At 42.7% G+C, this 25,644-nt stretch overlaps 1 protein-coding gene across 3 annotated transcripts in view; it reads left to right on the top strand.

Moving 5' to 3' along the window:
* The window catches only part of nbeab (neurobeachin b), a 464,498-nt gene that overhangs the window by 172,210 nt on the left and 266,644 nt on the right, over positions 1 to 25,644 (top strand). For all 3 annotated transcript variants that reach the window (XM_072691521.1, XM_072691520.1, XM_072691522.1), the window contains exons 14-22: positions 8,620 to 8,699; positions 11,618 to 11,680; positions 12,800 to 12,897; positions 15,077 to 15,169; positions 18,202 to 18,310; positions 20,393 to 20,474; positions 21,482 to 21,605; positions 23,093 to 23,285; positions 23,549 to 24,517. In XM_072691521.1, the coding sequence (XP_072547622.1) occupies positions 8,620 to 8,699; positions 11,618 to 11,680; positions 12,800 to 12,897; positions 15,077 to 15,169; positions 18,202 to 18,310; positions 20,393 to 20,474; positions 21,482 to 21,605; positions 23,093 to 23,285; positions 23,549 to 24,517 (1,811 nt within the window). The remainder of the gene's footprint in view (positions 1 to 8,619; positions 8,700 to 11,617; positions 11,681 to 12,799; positions 12,898 to 15,076; positions 15,170 to 18,201; positions 18,311 to 20,392; positions 20,475 to 21,481; positions 21,606 to 23,092; positions 23,286 to 23,548; positions 24,518 to 25,644) is intronic.

Raw genomic sequence — 25,644 nt, 5'->3', positions numbered from 1 at the left:
ATAAGGTAAAGCACAGTGTGCTACTGAGGGGCTGCTGGAGTGGTCTACCCCCTTGCTCTAGTACAGTGTAGTATTGTTACTTGAAAGAAAATCCCCCCCCCCAAAAAAAGCTTGATTAAAAGTACACTATATGTCCATTTATTTGTGGACACTCCTTCTAATGAATGCATTCAGCTTTCAACTTAAGTTGCACCCATTGCTGACACAGATGTGCTAATTCACACAGACACACACACACACACAGCTTGTCTAGTTGCTGTAGAGAAGTACTGCCAATAGAATAGGACTCTCTGGAGCAAATAAACATGAACCTTTTGGCACCATGCTGCTTAATGGCAGGTGTGCAGGTGTGGGCTAGAGGGGTATAAAGAAGAAATTTTAGAAGAAACAATGAATGAGCAGGTGTCCCAATATTTTTGTCCATATAGTTAATCTATATATAAGCATCTATAGCATAGGGTCGGAAGTCTGATCTGGTTTTGGTAAAACAGTAGAAGTAGGCCAGTCAAATTATCTCTGCAATTTTGGCTTTTTTAGACATGATGCAATTGGTAATGGAGTATGGGCTATGGAGGCTCTTGGAGACAGCAGCAGTGCTTTGCTGCAATTTTACATTTTACAACAAACAATGTATATTTTAAAAGTACAACAGTAACACTACATGAGTTATACCACATTCACTTTCCCAGGTATGTAATAAAGTGGCCATTTCTACCAAAACCCTGCTGTTCCACCATTGCAAAATAGTATAACTTGCTGCAATTCCAGTATAATATTGTGGAAAACATGTTTCTTAAATAAAGACACTAAACACCTACAGCATTTTAAGTTGTTCTTTGCTTTGGTTGAGGGAAAAAATGCTCAGATGCCATTTGCGGGCCCATTTACAACCCTGTTATTTTGTCTTAGAACATATCAAAAAAGGAAAAAGGGGGGGGGTAACTCTGCTTTACAAAGTCCCCATGATGACTCTCACCCACATATTGTTCTAACACTGTAACAAAAACGCTACCGGAGAGTGCTGCTGTCCTCTCATTGTGTCCTCTCAGCGCCTAAATTAGAATACAATGCTGTAGAACAGTGTAAAAAGGGAGGACATTTAACCCCTTAACACTCCAGGGCTTATTACACACTAATGTGGATAACTCCGTTACTACTGGGACGTCTGTACAAACTGGTGGGGCTATTCTCTGGTAAGAGAAGAGTGCAATAACACTTTTGGCTCACTGGCGGGTCATTGGCCTTTTAAGGGGTTTAGGGAACCACACAAGTGAGTTTAGTAGACAAGCTAGCATATGTCAGATCTCACACACACGCTCCAACACACACATTCCCTTATACACACACACTAGAGTTCATTAGTAAGCTCATATGCAAAGTGGCGGCAGGTACAATACATCATCATGCATTGACATTCACTTGAACCCTATTTTTGCATGTATATAGTACACACTTAAGAATGGCAGAGAGGAGCCACTGTTGGTTCCTTAAAGAACCATGCTTGTAATAGAGATATGTGAGTGTGAAGAACCCATAAATTGAAAGGAAGGTTCTTTAGACCTTTTAAATGTTCTTCACACTCACACACTTACAAACATCGTTCTTTATGAAACTAAAATTGGTGTATCTATGCCATCACTCGGCAAGCCATTTGAAGCACCATTAGTTTTAATGCATTGGGGGTGCTTTCTGTTTGGAGACTGTCCCACCCTAATCTAACTTTGGACATTTGAGAAGTCATGTGATTTTGACCACAGGCCATCACAGCTTGTGTTAACCCACACTAGACGCTAAATAGAGCTTAGGTGTCCCACATTAGGGCAATTCTCCCTATGTCAAAGAATTTATCCCTGGCTTGCCAAGTGACCGATGCTCAGATTGGGCTGGCTTGTATTGATTAATCTGTAATTTGTCCGCCGCTGCAGTCCGCTTTGTCTTCTGCTGTAAGAGATGGCTGAGGGAGAAGACAGTGCTGAGCTGTAATGAAGTGTTCAATTAACGCAACAAAAGAGAAGGGTTTTTTTTTTTTTTAGAGAGGAACGACAACACTGTCTGGAGCTGAAGTCTCTCTCTCTCTTTGTCAGGTACTCAGCAGAATCTCCTTAAATGAAAGAGATACATCACTTTAACCCAGAAGCTCTGTCCAATTGTGGGCTATTAAGCATACGCAAGGGTTCTGTGTAAGCCCTGCACGTCAAGTCTCAAACAGATGTGTTGTAGTGTGTTTCTTTTAAAAAATGGGGGTGGAGTTAATGGTCTGCTATGCGAGGACTTTGTAACTCTGTCCTGTGTAACTCAGACCCTAGACTAGATGGTGTGTTGTGGTGTAGTATAGTGTACGATGACCTTAGTAAAGTGGATCAGTTGGTGTAATTAGAGCTTTCCGTTTGCTACAGTTTTCATTCCCTGTGTAAAACCTTTATTGTAGTAGCAAAGAGTTTAGTTTATATAGAAATAGAAAGGTTTCTGTTTATTTTTCACTTGTTTTAGAGGTAACTCCAGCTGTCAAAGTTGCTGTAATCAACATTTTAATTGTCTTTTTTGTCATTTTACACCACTGCAGGTCTTAAGCATCTGAGCTACTGTCTGTTAGCTTAAATTATTAGCTATGTGAGGTTGTACTAGCATAAAACGACATACCATATGGACAAAATGACTACCATAGTCGCCTGTTTACATTGAAAAAAGCATGTAGAGTTTGAAAATGAGCACATATGTTAATATTAATGATGTCACACACACACATCATGTCCAAAAAGCCATTCTGCATTATACAGATCACCTTTGTAGATATATGGATTGACCTTATAAGTGAAATTATGCTTTTAAGCCAGTGTGTGGGGAAGAAAAAGAAATACACCTCAGTGCATCCAACAGTAAAGGAAGCTTTACTTTATATAGTGATAAAAACACAGTAGCACACGTGCTAGCTTTAGTCTATCTGTTTTACTGTGACCAGCATTGCCATGCAAATCCACTACAGCCAGATTTTAAAATGGTTTTAAAAGTCTCATGCATGTCATTGAGGACATTGAGACCAGTTTACACCCACCTGGTCATGTCATGTGACAAGTATCTGGCATTGTATCCTGATAAGATTTTACTCAAATGCGGTTTACTTACACTGAAATCTGATGGCTGTGTGGGACGGAATATGCAAATTTGCTTGTTGCACTGCAATTATTACTGGTGCTTCGGTTGTACTGGGAGGGGTTTTGGTTGTTGAATGCGTTTTGGAGAGTCGTCTGTGTTTATACTTCCATAACGTGGCTCAGATGTGTCTCAGACCACCTCCTGAGCTGGCTTTGAGTGATGGGATTTGTATCTGGTGTGTTCACACTCACTTTTTTGATGAGGCTCGGCCTTATCCGGAAGAAACCAGGTGGAAACATGGTCCAAGTCTCTGAATTAGTCCCTGGAGGGACGTTTGGTGCAGTAAGGTTATTAGGGTTAGGGTTAACTGCAGGGTGTCTCGAACTAGACCTAATCCCTGTCCAGGAAATCAAGCCTATATGTGTTAACTAGCAACTCCCTTGAGTACCATTAGGTCCTGTTGGTGCCAGTCGATATCCACCAAAAGACATGAAACCAGAACCTTTATACAGAACCAACTGATGGTGCTCAAAGATTCTGATACATGATGAAGTGGCAGAAAATGCCTTTTAATGTGGCAAAAACTATAAAAATTAATAATTTAAATGGAAGAATAAACGGAGAGGCTCATTTTTTCCTTTCAACATTAAAGCAGATACCTAATTAAGCAGTCTATCCTTTTGTCTGATGCAAAATATGTCTTAAAAATAACGTCTGTTTTAGGAGTGTAGTTCATTGTCACATATCACATCTGTACAAGAAGGAAAAACACAATGACAGACTATTCAGAATGTCAAGACAGCCTTAAGAGCCTATTAGCGACAATTCATCCTGGAAACCAGCAGGGCAAGATAAATAGAGGTCCGGGGCTTAGGTAGGTGAAGTGTAGTACAACTCCCCACCTAATCACAGCATATTTATTTAGGTCCACATTAATACATACATGCAGTAAAGGCTTTTAATTTCACATCTCCCTGCTTTACAAACTCTCCCCCGCAGATCTATTTGGATAACTGTCCTCTGTAAATATCCCTGTTTGCCACAAACCAGTGGGCTTGTGCCGCAGAATTGTGGCTTGGTATGTTTATTGAGTAATGGCTTGAAGTATTCCCAGGATTTCATTTCTGAGAGTAAACGAGAAAAGCCCTCGGAAGAGAGTGTTCATTTTGAGAGTTTAATGGAACAGGAGGGGGTAGTTAAAGAAAGTTGATATCATTTGTACTATCGATTTCGCTTTTTTTCGAATCACGCCCTTTCTCTTCTTGCTCTGCAGCCAGACAAATTCATTAAAAATCCAATACTATCCATTTTGCTCTGAATGCTTTATATTAGCTGGAATTGAGCAGTAATGCGAAGCTGCTGTCTGATACTGATTCATTTGTTTTGAATCAATTGGCAATGGTAAATAGATTCATTAAAGCTGAAGGCTTAGAATACAAGGGGGAAATTCCTAGGATTGCTTTTTGAGAAGATAGAGAGATAGCTGGAGAGAGAGAGAGAGAGAGAGAGAGAGAGGTTCCTGGGCTCTTAAAAATAAAGGTGCTACAAAGGGTTCCTTAAGCGATGCTCAAAAAAGAACCTCTTTTGCTTTCATAAGGAATCATTTTTTGTAAAAGGGGTGTGAGTTTTTTTATGATAAAGAACCACCAGTACATCCACATCTATAAGTCTTAAAAGGTTCTTCACACTCCTGCATCTCTTTTACAGATTGCATTCCTGAAATAACCCTTTTTAGGGGTACAATGTTCTAGAACATTGTTTATATGGAGGATGTTCTAGAGTTAGAGTACAATGTTGTAGAACAGAATAAATACTGAGGATGTTCTAGAACAGTGTGTACGGTGGAGAAAATGTTATAGAACAGTAAATAGAAAGTGGTATTCTAGAACAGTGTGAATTGGGTTACAAAGTTCTAGAACAGTGTGTATGTGGAGAACGTTCTAGAACAGTGTGTATGTGGAGCTTTCTAGAACAGTGTGTATGGTGGAGAAAATGTTCTAGAACAGTAAATGGAAAGGGCGTTCTAGAACAGTGTGAATTGGGTTACAAAGTTCTAGAACAGTGTGTATGTGGAGAACGTTCTAGAACAGTGTGTATGTGGAGGGCTTTTTAGAACAGTGTGCATGGTGGAGAAAATGTTCTAGAACAGTAAATAGAAAGGGCATTCTAGAACAGTGTTCATGGGGAGGGCAAATGGAGGAACGTTCTAGAACCGTTTGAATGGTGGAGAAAATGTTCTAGAACAGTGTGAATTGGGTTCACACATGGGGAGGGCATTCTAAAACGATGTGAATGTGGGTACAGTGTGGCAAAACAGTAAATGGAAAGGGGCGTTCTAGAAAAACGTAAATTGGAGTATAATGTTGTAGCGCAGAATAAACATGGAGGACATTCTAGAACGATGTGAATATGGGTACTGTGTTCTAAAACAGTGTAAACGACAATAAGCAATGCATTCTAGAACGATATGAATGGGGTACAGTGTGTGTTTTTTATCTTACTATTTAGTATTATGCAATATCAAATATACATATATACATTTTTCATGTAATAGTGCTTTTCCTGTTTCCAGCTGTCTCTGTATATTCTCTGTAGTGAATTTCAATAACCAACAGAGAATCCATTCCAGAATTAAAGTGTTATAGCTGCATAAATAATAAGTAAGGTGTATCCACGCATACAATTAAAATGAAGAGAAAAGTGAGAGAGGAGAATATACAAAACAATAAATCTTTAAAATAAAGAATTAAAAAAGAAATAAATTGGAGAAAAATATTAATAGATTAGATGTATTGAGCTGAAATGGCCAGCAATAAGTCCAGATCTAATTGCTATTGCTGGAGGATTTAACACATGTCTCCTCCAATACATGTAAAGCTAGCCACCACTGTCACATCGCTGGGCACCCAGACACGCCCTGAGTACCACGCCAGCTAACAGACGCCTGTGCTGGCCAACATCGGGAGAGAGTGCCATCTACCCACCTTAAGAGAGCGCAACCAGTTGTGCTATTGTGGACTCTGGCTGCTGATGGCAAAGCAGCATGGCTCTAAATTCAGAGTGGTAGCGCATTAGACCCAGCACATCGGACTCAGAGCCCTCTCAATTGTTCCAGAAGTTCAGGGGGACCAACAGCTTTGGCCATGACTCTGTATGTGGGGAGGAGAACCTGGATTCACATAGAAGAACTCTAGAACATCAGGTAGTACTCTCAGAGGACATTGTGGGATATTCGGCTGAACCACTTCCTTAAGAGCATCATATGCGGTTCTCATAGTGTAAACACTGATTGGAGTCTTGTCCTCGCTCTCACAGTGAGAGGACTGAATAATCAGGGGTTGGTATTGATCACTGGATCATTTGTCAGCTTTGTAAGCCTGTAGATGGAGAAAGCAATCAGAAAGAAAAACAAAGCTAATGGTCAAAGACAGCATTGAAATAAATGAGCCTGTGTGAGCGCCTCTCAGTCCCAGGTGCATCTGTGAATATGGCATTTAATCAATGTGTTCTTCATCAGATCAGATAACACTGGTCCTCCTCGTCCCTCCTCAGATGTATCGATCTCCCAACTGTAACTGCAGACACATACAGAGGGGGTGGGCAACAGGGTGGACCATGCCTTGTTGGCTGCTTGTGATACTTTTTTTCAGAATTTGTCAGATTGTGCTGCTTCTTACACCAAAGACTTACACTATAAGGACAAAAGTATTTGGACACCTGCTTATTTATTATTTCTTCTGAATTAAATTGCAAAAGGGTTTATCCTGCTTTTGTCAGAGTTAATTTAGAGTAACTATTTAGGGAAGAAAGCTTTCCACTAGATTGTTGATGAGCATTGCTGTGAGGATTTGATTGCGTTCAGAGACAAAAGCACCATCCCACCCCGCCCCACCTCATTCCCAACTTCTCAACTCATCTTATTCAAAAGTATTGGATGGAGCACCACCATCCATCATTCCAGAGAACACAGTTCTTCCACTGCTCCACCGCTCAATGCTGGGGGCTTTATACCCCTCTAGCCCACGCCTGGCATTGCCAAAAGTAATTACTCACCCTCCCAAATCGCTCTCAGGAGCTCAGTGAATTCCATGGTGGTACCATCATAGGATGCCACCTGTGCAACAAGTCCAGTCGTGAAATGTCCTCACTACTAAATATTCCACAGTCAGCGGTCAGTGGAAGTGATAGGGAATAATATCAAAGCTAAATGACAGGGCGGGGTTAGTGGATGCTGAGGAGCATTGTGCACAGAGATTGCCATCGCTACAGACCTCCAAACTCCATGTGGCCTTCAGCTTAGATTAACTTCCTTCACTGGGGAGGACGTTTGAGATCAGTGTGAATGGGAAGGACATTCTAGAACAGTGTGAATCGAAAAAAACATGCTAGAACTGTGTGGATAAACACTCTTCTTGGCTGTTCTTCCCCAGGCAGTGAACGAGCAGTATGAATTATGGAACAGCATGGCTGGGAACAGTGTGAATGGGGTGGGCATTTTAGAACAGTGGGTATGCAGTGTTCTAGAACCTTGTTAATGCAAAGAGCATTCTAGAACAGTGCAAATGGCAACACTATGTTCTAGAACCTTGTTAATGGAAAGGGCGTTCTACAGTAGAACAGTGCAGATGGTAATACTGTATTCTAGAACATTGTTAATGGAAAGGGCATTCTAGAACAGTGTGAATGGCAGTACAGTTTCCTAGAACAGTGCGAATGGCAGTACAGTGTTCTAGAACATTGTTAATGGAAAGGTCGTTCTAGAACAGTGCGAATGGCAGTACAGTGTTCTAGAACATTGTTAATGGAAAGGTCGTGCTAGAACAGTGCGAATGGCAGTACAGTGTTCTAGAACATTGTTAATGGAAAGGGCGTTCTAGAACAGTGTGAATGTGTATGCAGTGTTCTAGAACATTGTTAATGGAAAGGTCGTGCTAGAACAGTGCGAATGGCAGTACAGTGTTCTAGAACATTGTTAATGGAAAGGGCGTTCTAGAACAGTGTGAATGTGTATGCAGTGTTCTACAACATTGTTAATGGAAAGGGCGTGTTAGAACAGTGCAAATGGCAGTACAGTGTTCTAGAACATTGTTAATGGAAAGGGCGTTCTAGAACAGTGTGAATGGCAGTACAGTGTTCTAGAACAGTGCGAATAGGTGTGCAGTGTTCTAGACATGGATGTGCAGATGCTAGAACTGTGTGGATAAACACTCTTCTTGGCTGTTCCTCTGTATGAATTTTGGAACAGCATGGGTGGGAACATACTGGAACAGATTAGAGTGAATGGAGTAAATTAGTCATTCTAGAACCGCGTTAATGGGGAGAACGTGGAGGTTTTTCTTTGCTTGATGGAGCACGTATTCCGTTCTTAGACTGTGGCATCAGTCATTATTGTTGCAAATGACAGTTGTTGGTGTTTTGGGTCATTGTGTTCTGGACTTCGCTGTGGCACCTCCTCTGCCATGTAACCCATCAGCCTGTCCCAGGACACCCTTGTAAACTGACCACATCTCTTTCTTGTGTTATCAGATGGTCCGCGACCTTCCCAAAAGGAGATCATCTCGCTGAGGGCCTTTATGCTGCTCTTCCTCAAGCAGCTCATCCTCAAGGTAAGGGTCCGAGCTTTTCTTCCTCTTTAGCACTTCTGGAGCTGCACTGAGTGACAGCATCACCCAAGCTTTCGGTTCTCCACTGCTGCATCCTATATCACATTTCCCACTGACATGAAACTGTTCTGCACCGCTCTTAATAATTCAGCAAGGGCCACGACTTCAGCAAATGATCAACCCCCATATCAGCTTATGTAGCTGTTTACCATTTCCTGACAGACCTTGTTGGGACAACAAATGTTCTCATATGCGCCAATGCTAACACACCCCACTTCCCCACCCCTGTCTGTCAGCAGGCCAAGCCACACACAAACAACAATTACCTCTCAATCTGTCTCTGCTCTGCGTATAATGGGAAATGTGTGCTCTGATCAGCCGGCCTGAAACTCGCATCGGCACCACGACACAACGGGAAACAGCTTGTAAAAGACGCTACAGAAATTAGCTATGGCGTTAATGTCAGCGGGCCGATCTCAGAATACACAAACAGCCTACCTCGATGTTGCGTGTTTTCGGCATTGCTTGGCCGGTTCGGCTGTGTCCAGAGCAGCGAGTGAAGCGTGATGAAAACAGCAGTATTGCTGGTTGCTGTATCCCTTCAGTTTCCCAAATGTTTCATATAGATTCACTATCACCACAGTCTGTTATAACAGTTTCGCAGCACTTTCTAAGCTTCTAGGGGGGGAATGGCCCAAACCCCCCCCCCCCCTGTATTTGGAGCCTATGGCCCAACCAATAGGAATATGTTGGTGAAAAATAGTTGACTTGAGTAATTGAAATTGTTATATATTGTTACCCAAACCTCTTTGTAGAAGATTTGTACTTCTTCAAGCATTATGACATTTACTCAAGTACATACACACGGACAGAATTGTTGGGACCCCTTGGTTAATGAAAGAAAAACCCACAATGGTCACAGAAATAACTTAAATCTGGCAAAACCCTTAACTCAATATTTGGTTGCACAACCTTTTGAGGCAATCACTGCAATCAAACGATTCCTGTAACTGTCAATGAGTCTTCTGCACCTCTCAGCAGGTATTTTGTCCCACTCCTCGTGAGCAAACTGCTCCAGTTGTCTCAGGTTTGAATAGTGCCTTTTCAGGACGGCATGTTTCAGCTCAATAGGATTTAGGGGGCCTATATATAGGCTGATAGACTGATTACAAGATTGTAGACACCTGTGATGATGATTTGTGGACACACCTTGATTTAACATGTCCCTTTGGTCACATTATTTTCAGGGGTACCATCATTTCTGTTCTGTTATTTTTTTTAAATAATTCTGTTGAAGCGTGGTTCAAAATCAATATCGGATTTTCATTTGTTCATTTTCATCGAATATTTATTTATTATTACTTTTGTCAGATTTAAGTTATTTCTGTGACCATTGTGGGATTTTCTTTCATCAGGGGTACCAACTATTTTGTCCACGTGTGTATTTAGTTCCATACTGACATTTTTAAATGAGTAAAACCTTAATAAAAACACCCGTACGTTCACTTTAGTACTATATCTCTGTGCTTTATACACCGCTTAAAGGTGCTGTATCGGATTCAGGAGAAAGAAGTCCTGTTAACATTTGAACTCAACAGCAGAACAAACACACCCTTCCCTTCAGTGCTTCTTCAGAAGCCCCGCCCCCCAAATGAATCTTTCACAGTCATTCAAAACTTACCTATTTCTGTGAAACAGCAAAAATAAGCCAGTGTTTCTCCTCAGTCGAGCAGGATTAGAGCAAAAGCCTCCTCCCTTTTCATGCCTTTTAACATACAGGTGTCTCCTAACCGTCCAAACATCTCAGCAGTGGCTCTCACCTGATCTAAGATTTTTTTGTTCAGCTTCCGTTCATCAAACCTTTTACTTTTTGGCGTCCCTATGTTTCACGGCCATCTCTCCTTGACAATATGTGAAGTCTCCCATGCCCCTCCCCTTCCCCTGTCCTGTGCATGAAAATAAACGTCCCATGTTGCTGATTGGCTGGAATAGTGTTGTGTGGCTCGGTCTCTGCCACTTTGTTTGTTTCCCATTTACAGAGTTCGAACGCCAGACTCATTTTCCAGCTCACAAACAGATCAAAGAGCTAGCGAACCATGAGGAGTCACTCACTGAATTTGATATAAAGTGTATTAGGTTGAAATCGCATATAGCACCTTTAATTTTCACCAGTCGAAAATACTATGAAGAGTCAAGTTGACCCTAAAAGTTACACAAGTCACAAAAGTAAGACATTGAGAGACGTTGACTTTGTCTTATTTAACTCATTTAAATCCACCCCATTGAGCTGCATGCCCTTGTTGTTTATGGTGAAATGGATCAGCATGTGGAATCTGAGCTTTCTGTGTTTTACTGTGTTTTCTACCACTGTACAGAAGCAGCTACATGCTGTCTTTATTGTTGGGTGCACTGTGTTAATCCCTTAAACAGGTTATGGGCCGCTGTCAGGCTGAAAGTGTTATTACAGACTTACCAAGGAATAGCTCCACCAGTTTGTACAGACGTCTTTGTCGTTACTTAATAATAATAATACTGAGTAATAAGCCTTTCTGCATTAAGGGGTTAATGTGTTTTGAGCAAGTGTATATTATTAATTTACTGTATCAGAGTATCTAAGGATTTTTAGCTTTGATAGATCTGTGTTTTTTGCATATTAAATAAAATAAAAGTGATGACACCACTGAGGCATCTTCTCTAGTCTTAAAGGTTTAATCTTTAAGCTTTACTGGTTGAAAGTGAGAGGGTAGGCTTATAGCACAGCTGTTTTTGATTCAGTCCTAGATTTGCCATCTTAAAGAAAACTAAACATGGCCACATATGAAGTCCGTTCATACCTTTGCAGTGGAGCTTTGAGAAACTGACTATATGAGTATGTGTACTGGTTATATTTTAAATCAACTGCTCTGTGGTTTCTGCAACAGGATCGAGGAGTTAAAGAAGACGAGCTTCAGAGCATTCAGAACTATTTGCTGACCATGCATGAGGTGGGTGTGTTCACTTCAGACAAGGCAGTCATCTTCGAGCTCTCTTCGCAAGCATAATTTGTAATTCTCGACAGAACAGCATGAAGCTAATCTGTGGCTTCAGCATCTTTCAAGTAGAGATGTCACGATTAATAATACAGCTCCACAACTATAAAAAGTAAGATGGGCTAATAAACAACAGTGATCGCCAGTAAAATCACTATTTTTAGCCAGTTTCTGTAATCAGACTAAATTCTAATCTCATCTACTTTGTTTGGAGCAGCTTTAACCTTAAAACTCTATAGTGTTTAATATCTTACAGTCCAGTCTGACTGACCTACCTGACCATTCAGCTCCCAGCTTGCAGCCTTGTTTTGGTAACTGCTAATGTCTCCACACTTATCAGTTCAAATCAAGCTATTTATGTTTTGTTCATCTAAATAAGGTCCCAAATGTTTAGGGTAGCTTGGTACCGATCTCCTCACTACTGCAGGCGGCAGCTTCAATAACATCTGTTAATGGCTCCTTGAGTATTCCAGAGGGCGCTATGCTACCGGCAAATCCAAGGATTGGAAGTTAATTAATCGATCCATTAAAAAATGCCTGGATCGGCCTGGCACATCTCTACTACCCTCCCTATAGTTCATAGTGGAATAGTTCTTATTCTTAGGGGGTTGGCCTATACAATTACAGAGAAACAAACACACAGAGTGTCACTGATGCAAAGCACCACAAGACCACAACACTATTTGAGAACTAATAGCACCCCCTTGTGGTAAAGGAGTGGATATAAGTTACACAGCAGATTCTTAAGGTGCTTTGCATCTATGAACTTTGTAGATGGTCAAGAATCTTTAATTATTTAAGATGCAAAAAGGTTCTTTACATTTCTCCAAAAGGTTCTTTTGGAACCCAAAAGTGGTTCTTCTCTGGAATTTCTACAAATAATCCATAAAAACGAGACTCAAAGACTCTGTGGTGGCTCCAGACTTCGAAGGGTAAAAAACATCATAGGTTTCATAATAGTCTTAATATGCACATCCATTGTGACTGACCCCAATGCTACCATGTATGCCCGATAATAGTCAACATGACTGCCCTGGGAGGCTGTGTAAAATGCTTCTGTACTGGTGCCTGCAGGACGAGAACCTCCATGATGTCCTTCAGCTGCTGGTGGCGCTGATGTCTGAACATCCTGCCTCCATGATCCCCGCCTTCGACCAGAGAAACGGCATCCGGTGAGCATTGCAGCACAGGCAGACAAGTTAGATTGCCTCTCATCCACTCTCTCACACCGCCGAGTGCGGCTGCATGAATTATTCAGCCTCATCTACATAAGAATATTCACATATTTCCATATTTATTTCATTCCTGACAAGCAGGATCAAGCCTTTGCCCCATGTGTCTATCTAATGAAATGTGGACGGATTTGATGAAGTTATTTCCCCGGCGCAGCGCTGCTTTTTCACACATATTAGTTGATATTGCTGTGATGAAACAAGCTCGCGCCAGCATGAGCCTGCTCTGCATTACACTATCACTTCTATCTTATCTGACAGTTTCCATCCCAGCCTTATTCCTGGGTTTGCACATACTATCAAAAGACACATTCACTTATTTTTTTTCTCATCAGTGTTTTCCAGTGTCAGAGGTATTTGTTGTTATTGCTTTTGTTTATGCTATACTCTTCTAAAAAGCTCCAAAATAAAGCAGAATATAGAAGGACTAAAAGTAGGGTTTGGCTTTCACAGTTCTACAGAGAAACAAGGACACACAGTTTCACTGATGCAAAGCACCACAAGCTATTTGCGAACTAATAGCACCCGATTGTGGAGGATTTTCAGCCTGTTTAGTGTATGAGAATGAGTGAGTTACAAGACAGATTCTTGAGGTGCCTCGCATCTATCAACTTGGTTTGTAGAACCTTTAGAAGAACATTATTGAAGATGGAACAAGGTTCTTTACATTACTCATTTAGTGAAAACGTTTTTGGGAACCCAAAAGTGGTTCTACTCTGGCACTGCTACAAAGCACCCATATGAAAACACCATTTTTTTTAGCATAATCCTCAGCTCTTATATGCAGGGGTGGCTCAGTGATTAGAACACTGAGTTATTGATCTTGATCACTGGGTTCATCACTGGGTTGGTGTGGCGCAACAGATAACACCACTACCTGCCAGTGAACTGCTACACCACGTGGGAAACTGGGGTTTGATTCCCGGTCTGGGTGACTATGCTGTGCTACACCAATAAGAGTCCTTGGGCAAGACTCCTAACACTAGGTTGGCCCTAGTGATTGGTCATCTTCTATGTATAAATAAACTGTAGCGGTCCATAAGAAACATGCATCTCCAAATGGTGACTTTACAGGAGTAGGCAAACATGCTTAAGAGTTTATTCCAAGAAATTTAGGGCATATCTTTTGGTCCATTTATCCAGAATTATTGACACAGCATACAGATTAGCTTCACAAAGCTGCCAATGGTGGGCCCTTGAGCAAAGTCCTTAATGCTCTCTGCTCCAGGGGTGCAGTAGCACGGCTGGCCCCAGTCTCTGCCCCAGGGGTGCAGTAGCACGGCTGGCCCCAGTCTTTGCTCCAGGGGTGCAGTAGCACAGCTAGCCCCAGTCTCTGCTCCAGGGGTGCAGTAGTTCCAGGGGTGCAGTAGCACGGCTGGCCCCAGTCTCTGTTCCAGGGGTGCAGTAACATGGTTGGCCCCAGTCTCTGCTCCAGGGGTGTAGTAGCACGGCTGGCCCCAGTCTCTGCTCCAGGGGTGCAGTAGCATAGCTGGCCCCAGTCTCTGCTCCAGGGGTGCAGTAACATGGTTGGCCCCAGTCTCTGCTCCAGGGGTGCAGTAGCACGGCTGGCCCCAGTCTCTGTTCCAGGGGTGCAGTAACATGGTTGGCCCCAGTCTCTGCTCCAGGGGTGCAGTAGCATGGCTGGCCCCAGTCTCTGCTCCAGGGGTGCAGTAACATGGTTGGCCCCAGTCTCTGCTCCAGGGGTGCAGTAGCACGGCTGGCCCCAGTCTCTGCTCCAGGGGTGTAGTAGCATGGCTGGCCCCAGACTCTGCTCCAGGGGTGTAGTAGCATGGCTGGCCCCAGTCTCTGCTCCAGGGGTGTAGTAGCATGGCTGGCCCCAGCATTTTGGCCTAAAAATCAGAGCAAAGGACTAGGAATCGGAAGTGGGGGTCGGTGGAGTGAGGGAACAACATTTTTTTTTCTCTCTCAACATTAATGGCTGAGTTGCCCTTGAGTAAAGCACCTCAACCCCTAACTAATATGTGCTGTTTGTTCTTGCTGCCCCAATTCACTAGTGTGTAAATGAGTGTGTTCACTGCCGCGGAGGTTGAAGTCTGTTGCAGTGCTGCGTGCTGGCTGTTTCTGATTCTAATTCTGTTATATCCTATGCTTTGTTCAGAGTGGTCTACAAACTGCTGGCTTCCAAGAGTGAGAGCATTCGAGTGCAGGCACTGAAGGTGTTGGGCTACTTCCTCAAGCACCTGGGTCACAAGTGAGTAACAGCTTCATTTTTAGACATTTGTGTGAATTTTTAATAAAACAATTTATTAAAATAAATTCTGTAGAACCCAACACATCCTTCCTAGGCATTGTTACATGCTCTATTCACAGAACCAGTGATGTTTTTATTTATTTATATATATTTATTGCATGTATCTGTTCGTGCACCAGTCCCTGCGTTACAAAGCCTAAGCTGCAGCCAAGGTAGGCTGGGTTCTCGGTAGGGCTGGCCTATGAAAACTCCTTTCTTAGTAGCCTGTTAGTCACACAGATGGAATAGTCTAATCAGGCTGTGTGGTCACATCACCAGAAAGGTCCTGGATTTTGTGGTTGAGGCGCGAAACTTGTGTAAGAGTTATACTTATACTCCGCTCTGGGGGCTTCATTTTCCAACATTTTCATGGTGCTGTTTTATTGTATGTGTGCAGAGAACTGTGAATTACTGAGGGCCAGGAAGGATACATCAGTTGCATCCTCCAGTGAAAGCCCTACACATGATTAACTACTAATTATTTGCATGTCAGAAACGTATTTAAACATGTGCATATTTACGAAGCCTTTCCCACAAAGCAAATTGAATTCACCCTCTCCACCCATCGCAACTCTGTTTCTCAGCTCTGTAAACATAAATGTCGAGAAATCTGGACCAGGGAAACCATGATGGATAATAACGTCCTCATTGGCTTCATATTAACATTCAATTTTTTTAGTAGGTTTAAGCTAAAAGTACTAATCCACCTTCCACTCTTGCATTATCTCTGTATATGAGCGTTTATTTTTGAGCCAGTTCTGGTGTAGTCCAATCATATCTTCCCTTCTCAGCTTATTCTGCATTCTGCATAGCCCTCACTGCTTCAGGCAATGGGTGGGCAAATGATTGGGTCCTTCAAGCCTGATGAATAAGAAATAGGACAAATGGAGGGGAAGGAGGAGGTGTGTGCGTGTGTGTGTGTGTTTGTGTGGTTGAGGATGTGTATGCGTGTGTTTGTGTATGTGTGTTTGTGTGAGAGAGTGAGATAGTGTGTGTTTATGGAGTATGCTTGATATACTAGCATACGTACACTCTTAAAAACAAAGGTGCTTCAAATGGTTCTTTAAGAACCACTTTTGGCTCCATAAAGAACCATATTTGAAGCTAATAGAGATGTGTGAGTGTGAAGTATTAACATTTAAAGCATCTTAGTTTAAAGAGTGTTGCTTAGAGGAATGAAATACAGTGTGAGGGGTTTCTCCATCCATCCATCCATCCATCCATTTTCTTATCCACTTCTTCCTGGTCACTTCTTCCTGGTCCTGAGCCTACCCAGAACCATCGGGTGCACACACAATAATGAGTGGGCACATCCTCCCTTCTTCTACACTTTTACCTCAGCTACTTGGGTAGCTACCTCCAAGTCGCCTTGAAAAGCCATCAGAGTCGCCCCCCCCCTCCCCCCTCCCCCCCACACACACACACACACAACTCTTGCTCCCTCCAGCGTGATCCATATTAGCATAATGGTCATTTTGACTGGAAATGAAGTAAATGAGGGTCTTTGATTTTTGCACAGTTTTGTAAAAATCACCAACCCTTTAACCCCGTAGACCCTGCATTTAAGTCCACACTTCATCAGTCTCTTAACCACATTACTAATATCATAAATAACAACAATTCAATAGTCCCCAAAATAGAGCCCTGTTGAACTCCGCAATGTATGCTAAACCAAACGGTTTCTAAATAATTCACAATAGTTTCTGCATTAGGTTTGAGTTTATAACTCAAGAATTTATTCTTGGATGTTAGTGGTTAATCCTGCTATTAATGATCCATAATACGCAGGTGATCATTGGTTATTATAGTTACTATAGTTACTCTCTACAACACGGTGATGAGACACAGGAGCACATTCAGTGCAAGACTTATTCAACTGAAATGCACCACAGAGTGCCACAGGAGGTCATTCCGACCCTGCACCATCAAACTCTATAACTCCCTCAGTGTGTGACACTGCTGTTCATATGTGCAATAATAATAGTACTGTAATTCAATTGAATGTGTGCAATAACTCTGGCGCAATCATTTTCCATATTTATTTACTAACTTAATATTTATTATCACAGTTAGTACCTCTATGCCTCTTTACTAAATTCATATGATTTTATATATATATATATATATATATATATATATATATATATATACATTTCAAGTTTCTCAGTTTTTTTTCTCTCTCTTTATTCTAAATTTATTTTATTTATTTTTAAGAGTGTTTATTTTATAGAATGTTTATTCTTACACGAACGGTTGCAGCTGTAACAACTGTAATTTCCCTCCTGGGATCAATAAAGTATTTCTGAATCTGATTCACATATATATATATTCGTTCTTATTGAACTATTCATAAAGGCCTGTTGGGAGGCTTTTGTGATCATTAACTGCCTTTTTATGTCTGTTCAATCATCTCTATACACGAGACCCTTCCGCACTAATCTTCTTATCCATCAGAAGTGCTGTTTAAGCTCTAAAACCAGCATTATATTGACATTTGTGGGCCTGCGCTGCAGTTAGCTCCAGGTCTGTATAAATCATTTTCTAGCACGTTCCCCATTTGCATAGTTATCAATAAGTAAGCACAGGGCTGTTGTGTTTGAAGGCTTGGGAGCTTATTCGGTACGCTGGTGGCAGCTTGAAGAACAGCAGCCATTTATCTGAACTGTCCCTCCGCACCTGTAGGCCCTGCTGCATGCTAATGCTGCAGCAGTGCTGAGCGATGTGCTCTCCGATACGGTGTCGCCGCGAGCGCCGCTCCTTTCTCCTGCATGTGTCTCAAAGCGGCGCCTGGAGATTGGCGCTGATTTTTTATTTGGCGTCGCTGTGAAAAAGTGACGTTACCCGACACTGCGCTCGAGGTGCTAAGCTCAATAGCTCTCTCGGCCTGTTCCTGTTCGCTTGACACTCCGAGTGTCAAGCTGACTGTATATGTGTGTGTGTGTGTGTGTGTGTGTGCTTATGTGTTGAGTCTGTATCTCTATGTGTTTCTGCAGGAGGAAGGTGGAAATCATGCACACACACAGTCTCTTCACACTTCTGTGCGAGAGGCTCATGCTGCACACCAGCACAGTGTCAGTGACGACGTACAACACACTCTATGAGGTACCGCTCGTATTCTACTCATGCTGTTTAAAAGCATGCGAATGGTCCAGGGTAATCAAAATGTGTTATCAGGATGTCTTACATGAATATTTGAGCAGTTTTCAACCTAGGCTGTGTCTGCTGTGTCTGTGTCGTCCCACTCGATGGAGAGAAATGTGGACATGATGCCCTGTATGAGGAAAAGATCACTGTGCAGGTCGTGACCATAAGGGAATAAGACATAGACTGTATGAACATATCAAGGGTATTAAAAAATAGATCCTGCTTTTGTTAGAGTAGCTGTCTCTAATGTCCAGGGCAGAGGAAGGCTTTCTACTATATTTTGTTGGTGCATTGCTGTAAGTATTTGGTTGCATTCAGCATAGGAGCGTGATCACCACCCATCATTCCAGAGAACACAGCTCTTCCACTGCTTCACAGCTCAATGCTGGGGGGCTTTATACCCCTCTACCCCACACCTGGCATTAAGCAGCATGGTGCCAATAGGTTCATGTTTATCTGCTCCAGAGAGTCCTATTCTATTGGCAGTACTTCTCTGCAGATACTAGACAAGCTACTTGTGTGCATTTGCACATCTGTGTCAGCTATGGGTGCAACTTAAAGTAGCTGAATGCATTCATTAGAAGGGGTGTCCACAAACATTTGGACATGTAGTGTATGTGGATTTCGACTACTCAGTGTGAAAAAACGTGAAAAAATGTTTCATTTTTGAAACATTTGATGGCGCTTTCTCCCCACATCACTCCAGTGTAATGCTGGCCTGCGCTGGCGTCTGCTGGCAATGCGTCAGAGCCAGGTACACAGCGCTTTCCTCAGAGTGCGTTGGTTGCCCAGTGACGTCACATCAGCGGCAGTTCGGGTAGCTGGCTGAACACGTGTCGGAGGAGATGTGTATCAGTCTAGACCCTCCCAGTATTGGAAGCATTGCATGTGATAAGGGGGGAATATGTAGGGGTGGGGTAATTGGCGATCCAAACTGGGGAGAAGAATGGGTAAAAATAAATAAATTAATGTGTGAAAAAACTTGAGGTTGCATTAAAGATGTGACATGAAAAAAGTACGGTCAATGTATATGTGTGAAAAACATGATCACAAAAAAGTGAGGTCATGTGAAAGAAGGCAAAATATGTTTAAAAAAGAGCCCTGTTTTAGCTATCTTTTTTAGGTGAGCCATCAACCGTGCACAGCACAGCTTGATTCAGGGCATGTCGGTGGGTTCATGGGTGTGTTTTTTTTTTGGGCGTAACATGCAACATGCATAATTAACCAATCAGTGTGTCTCTCACCATCCCCTTTAGGGGCAGGTGTGGTCTGACTTTGGTGGGTTGCTATTTCAGTGGTGTAAAGCGTGGGGGGTGTACGAGTGTTGGGCTGCACGTGCCTGTGTTGACAATGCACTGCCAAGATAGCAACGAACGTCTGACTGTTGACGAACGTCTGTCTAGGCTGTTTTCAGTCAGTGGAGCTCCTCCTGTGTTTTCCATTGCCAAGATACACAGCAATACTCCAGAAACTGACCTGAACACCCCTCATTTCATGACCACCACGCCCATCAGCATAGATATATTCACAAGCAGCGTTGCTATTTTAGCGACACAAGCGGAAGGTGTGAAATAGACTGTTGACAGGGTGTAAGATAGCAATGAGCATGGCGACACTCCTTGTGCCAGATAGGGCCCAAAGTGTTTTTGGGATCACATGGTTTTTTACCATTTTCTATGTGAAGCTACAGTGTATGTCTTATTTGTACGAATACATTTGAATTAGAAATCAGATTTCTCCATCAATTACTACCAACTACTATGGTGTTAAGACCTCAGTGATCTGTGATTGACTATACCACCCATATTTGCCACTACACCCCTTCACACTGCAGTTCGTAGAGATTGTATGATGTGGTGTGTACTAGCAGCTAAAGAGAGCTCCTGTCAGGACACTAAGACTCTAGGCAGACAGAGATTAGGTTGAGAAACTCTACAATTTTCATTTAACACCTGGAACCTGGAGTTATTGGAAGTTATTGGGTCATTTTTGTGTCCAGCCTGTTTTATTGTGTATTTATTCAAACTCTCTGTCCTTCAGATCCTGACAGAGCAGGTCTGTACGCAGGTTGTTCACAAGCCGCACCCCGAACCCGACTCGACTGTGAAGATTCAAAACCCAAGTAAGCTTCGCTGCAGTGCTTTCCTGTGCAGCCGTTGACCTATAGCTGAAGATGATGACTGATGGTCATTCCTTTCAGTCCAAATGCCAAATAGTGCATGCTGAATGAAAAGCAGTGCCATCCTGATTTGCCCACATACACCACGCCAAACCTTTTCTCTGTCTGTACTGAACTGTTTAGAAATACTTCAATTCTGTAATATACACTATTTGGACAAAAGTATTGGGACACCTACACTTTACACCTACAGGAGCTTTTATGACATCCTGTTCTAAACCCATAGGCATTAATATGAAGTGTTGTTGTTGCTGCAGCGGTGTCTCCTATTGCATACAGAACCATGCTGGAGTTCAGTGAGCTCTTTAGAACCTCCCAGTCTGCGCTTCCATATGGCTAGGTGCTTGATTTTATGTAAGTGTGACAATGGGACTGAATGAAACACCTGAATTCATTAAGAGATATGTCCCAATACTTTTGTCTACTACAATACTTTTTGACTTACTTTATTTGGAGCACTTTAGCCCTCTATACAATTATGTGAAAATAAATAGGACACCCCATTAACTATTTAGTTATTTATTAAGAAATATGGACATATAAATATTTGATATTCTTTTAAACAATATCTATAGATATAATTGACCTTTTTTGGTCTTTTACTTATGGTAGATGCTGTAATTTGACATCAACTAGAGCCATCTGTAGGTCCCATGATGACCTTTTAGGGTCGGGTTACTCATCTTGTGGTTCTTCTCTTGAGCTGAACTTGCTTAGACGGCCTGATCTGGCCATGTTGGTCATTTCTTTCACTAGTAAATGATTTATCGGTCAGTGGAACGGCTGATTTCCAACTGTTCTGAGATCTCTTTAAATCCCTACCCAGACTCAACTGCATGTACATACAACCTTCTTCCTGCCAGCCTCAGAGAGCCCTCTGGAACTGGCCATGGCGATCCCCTCATATTTACAGTTTATTAAACCCTTCTGCTGTTCTTCTGTGTTTGCAGTGATCCTGAAGGTGGTGGCTACTCTGCTGAAGAATTCCACGCCCAGCGCCGAGTTGATGGAAGTGCGGCGCCTCTTTCTCTCCGACATGATCAAACTCTTCAGCAACAGCCGAGAGAACAGACGGTGAGAGTGCTGTTCCTATTCAGCCCCCAGTACATCCCCTTCCAACCACAACAATTAGCCACCTGATGAATGGATCAGAGGAGGAGGTGCAAAGGGGGACATTGTTCTCCCTTGATGTTTGGTATTTAAGGGGCCCCCCCATGATGCTAAATCATCCCTGAATTTGCGGCATGTTTCGTTTCCAGCAGATGTTTCGGTCACACACACACACACACACACACACACACATACACACACACACATATGCACACCAACACTCTCACACACACACAGACTAATATCCATGGGTATATCAAAAGCCAGTGAGGATTCTCGTGACAGCCCTGTCTAGCCTACTGTCCTCTGTTCTGTCAGATGTCAGACAGTCCATCAATCACCCAGTGTGTGCAGCGAAGGCTCTTATCATGACACTTCATCATCTCCATCATTAAGATTAGAGAAAGCTGCTCCAAAAATGACATTCAAAACACTTTACGCTCCATTGCTTCACTTCCAACACCTCTGCGCTTTCCCCGGAAGCGTCGTCCTCACGCACTTACTGACGGATACACGGAGGATCTATCAGTGCTGCCAGCTTTGATGAGGAGCATGACTGGGATTGTATTGGCTTGTGGCTGACCTGGTGTCTCCGAACCAGACCTTCTTCTACTGCTTTAATGCTTTAATGTCCTTTAATTCTGTTCAGATTAGATATAAGATTTCACAAGCAGTGAGAAAGGCATGTAACAATTGTTTATAATCAATAATTGTTTATGAATCAAAAAAGTTTAGAGGAAATGAGACCCCCTCACAACCAAGCAAGATCAGGTAGACCACTAAAATCATCCCCGTCAGGGGAAGGTAGGTTCGATTCCCGAGCCATGCCTCTTTGTCATCATCGGCCGGGGTCCGAGGGAGCACAGTTGGCCTTGCCATCTCCAGGTGGATAGATGCCGCTCTTAAAGTGATGTTGGCTGGTTGGATGGCTGTTAGCTGAGCTGAGCGGAGCTGCGAGTGTGTTGGCTGGCTGGCAATGCAGTGTCAAAATCAGGTGACAAATGAATGGGTTAATTGGTGGTACCAAATTGGTAGAAAAAGGGGAAATAATATGACAAATAAATGTAAAAAAAATAATAAATGTATTTATTAAGGTTTGCTGTGTAATTATCTGGTAACTATACAAATATTCATTTTTCCATGAACGTAAAGCCTCTGTTGGTTGGATATTATAATTTTTATGGGACGACATTTCAATATTTTATTTCATCACTTTCTGCCTTTAGATTTGGGCCCACTTTTTGTAAAATGTCTATATATGTATATATATATGGCATTGCAGGGTACTGCCATCATATTAGAACCATATTGTACTATATGTAATATTTATGGTTTTATATTATTGAATACATAATTAAATATATAACCTTCTGATATGCTAGTGCACTCTTATGCATTGCGGATGCTCTAGGTTAAGGCAGATGTAAACTGCTACATCTTTTTTTTGTTAGGTGTCTTCTTCAGTGCTCCGTGTGGCAAGACTGGATGTTCTCGCTTGGCTATATTAACCCCAAAAACTCTGAGGAGCAGAAGATCACGGAGATGGTCTACAACATCTTCCGCATTCTACTATACCACGCCATCAAGCACGAGTGGGGCGGCTGGCGAGTGTGGGTGGACACTCTCTCCATAGCCCACTCGAAGGTGAGAATGCTTTCCAGAACATTTTTTCCTCTGCAGATCCAGAAACTGACCATCTGCACCCTCTAGTAGACGCAAAGGGTATTACATAGCCTTACAATCTTCAGATAAACAGCTTTCCTCGTTATTTCATCATAGTCATCATAGTCAGCATTATCCTGGTGTAGATTATTCAGTGAGGTTTCTAATTATGCTCTATAATTAAATAATATTAGAGCAATAACTAATGAACCCCCTCTTGAAACCATCTGTTTCTGTTCCTGCAGGTGACATACGAAGCCCATAAGGAATATTTGGCCAAGATGTATGAGGAGTACCAGCGTCAGGAAGAAGAGAACATCAAGAAAGGCAAAAAAGGGCTGGTCAGCACCATCTCTGGCCTTTCTGCTCAGGCTTCTGCCATCAAGGGCACGCTGGAGCTGGACGACCATTCTCAAACCCAAACACCTGAGAGTGAAGCAGATGACCCTGAGACTGCAGAACCTGGACGGAACCTCCTGGCCGAGGCCAAAGGACCTGAAGCGGAGAATCCAGTCTCTGGGGTGCGGGTGGAAGTCCATGACCTACTGGTGGACATCAAGGCTGAGAAGGTTGAAGCCACAGAGGTCAAGCTGGACGACATGGATCTTTCTCCAGAGACTTTAGGAGTGACAGACAATGGAAGCCTGGTGGAAGTGGACTCCCTGCTGGACAACGTCTACTCAGCCGCTGTGGAGAAGCTGAACAACAATGTGAACGATGTTCTGGTGCCCAAAACTAGCTTGGAGGACAAGAACTCTGGGCCTTTGATCACCCTGGCTGAAGATAAAGATGCCGTGCCCAGCAGTAGCACCTTTCTTTTTGCTTCTGTGGGCACCAATGCAGCTGAGAATCTGTTACCTGAGATAACTCCCTCTGAACCTTTGCCCCTTCCAGGTGGACAGCCCCAGGTACACACCAGCACCAGTGACCTGGGCCTGCTGGCTCACATGACTGGCGGGTCAGATGTGGCCTCCGGCTCTGGAGCTTTGGAAGACTGTTTCAAGATCCAGCCTGCTCTGGGGGCTTTTGGATCTTGCTCTCAGGCAGAGAGCTCCTCCAAAACCGCTGAGCAGGCTGAGGGAGCAGCGCCCGAGGCAGAAGCTTCGGGAGGGAAAAATGGCATTGACACCACCAGCACCACTTCAGATACAGAGAGGTCTGATGATGGCAAGGAGAAAGAGATCAAGAAGATCCAGACCACTGCCACCACACAGGTGATTGGAATCACTGGAGCTTTATGATTCTGATTACTAATGCTGCCTGCCAACACCTTGCCTTGGTTTGGAAATAGAAATTATGACATTTCTAAACTATCTGGAGAGGTTTTGTGTTGTTTTAGTTTCTAAACTATTATTAAAAACACCCAAAGGTATTGTTCTGAGTGGTCCACTACCACTATCACCCAATGATCGTTGGCCGAAACCCTTGTAATGCTCTCGGCCATCAGCAGCCGGAGCCAGAGAGAGCACAATTGGCCTTGCTCTCTCTGGGTAGGTAGATGGCTCTCTCTCCTTATATCACTTCAGTGTGATACTGGCCTTCACGGGCATCCGCTAGCCGATGCATCAGAGCTTTGTACCTGGTGCTTTCCTCCAAACGTGTTGATTTGCCCGTTGGCGTTGCATCGGTGGCAGTTTGAAAAGAGGTGGTGGCAGGTTGAGCATGTGTTGGAGAAGGCATGTGTCAGGCATCACCCTCCCAGTTTCAGGAGCATTCCATGTAATAAGGGGAGGGTACTAATGATATGTGGGCTGATGAGTGCTCTTACAGCAAGGGGATACAATGGTATATGTCATCCTTTGGTGTTTTCTGTGGTAGCTCTGTTAAGCTTAACCTGTTTTACTCCTGATGATCTATAAATATATACAAGAGTGGTTTTCCATGAATTGGAAGAACAATTTAACTGGGGGGGGGGGGGTGTTATCTTTAAGTATTTGAATGAATCTGTAAGTTGGTTTGTGTAGATCCATTGCACAGCTTGATTTTGTGGGCAGTAAATCTGTGTTTGCTGTGCTGAACAGCTGTAGTTTCATCGTTTAGATTAATGCATTAGATATTACACATTGTTCGTGTTTCTCTGCTCCAGAGAGTCGATTCTATTGGCAACACTTCTGCTTGCCCAGACAGCATCAGCACTGTTAAAAGTATAAGATACTAGAGGAACATTGAAGAACCTTCAAAAATGTTCTTCAAAACATTCTAAGAGGTTCCTCAACACTGGAAGAATCTTCAAAAGTATCTCAAGGATCTTATACGTTTAACAGTATACTGTAAACCTGTGAATTTGCAATGGAATTGACACTTTTTTGGTAAATAACCGTCAGCATGTCTTCTCTAAAAT

This window comes from Salminus brasiliensis, chromosome 11, assembly GCF_030463535.1.
Source record: "Salminus brasiliensis chromosome 11, fSalBra1.hap2, whole genome shotgun sequence".
NCBI lineage: Eukaryota > Metazoa > Chordata > Actinopteri > Characiformes > Bryconidae > Salminus > Salminus brasiliensis.
This window is presented reverse-complemented; position numbering and strand designations above follow the sequence as displayed.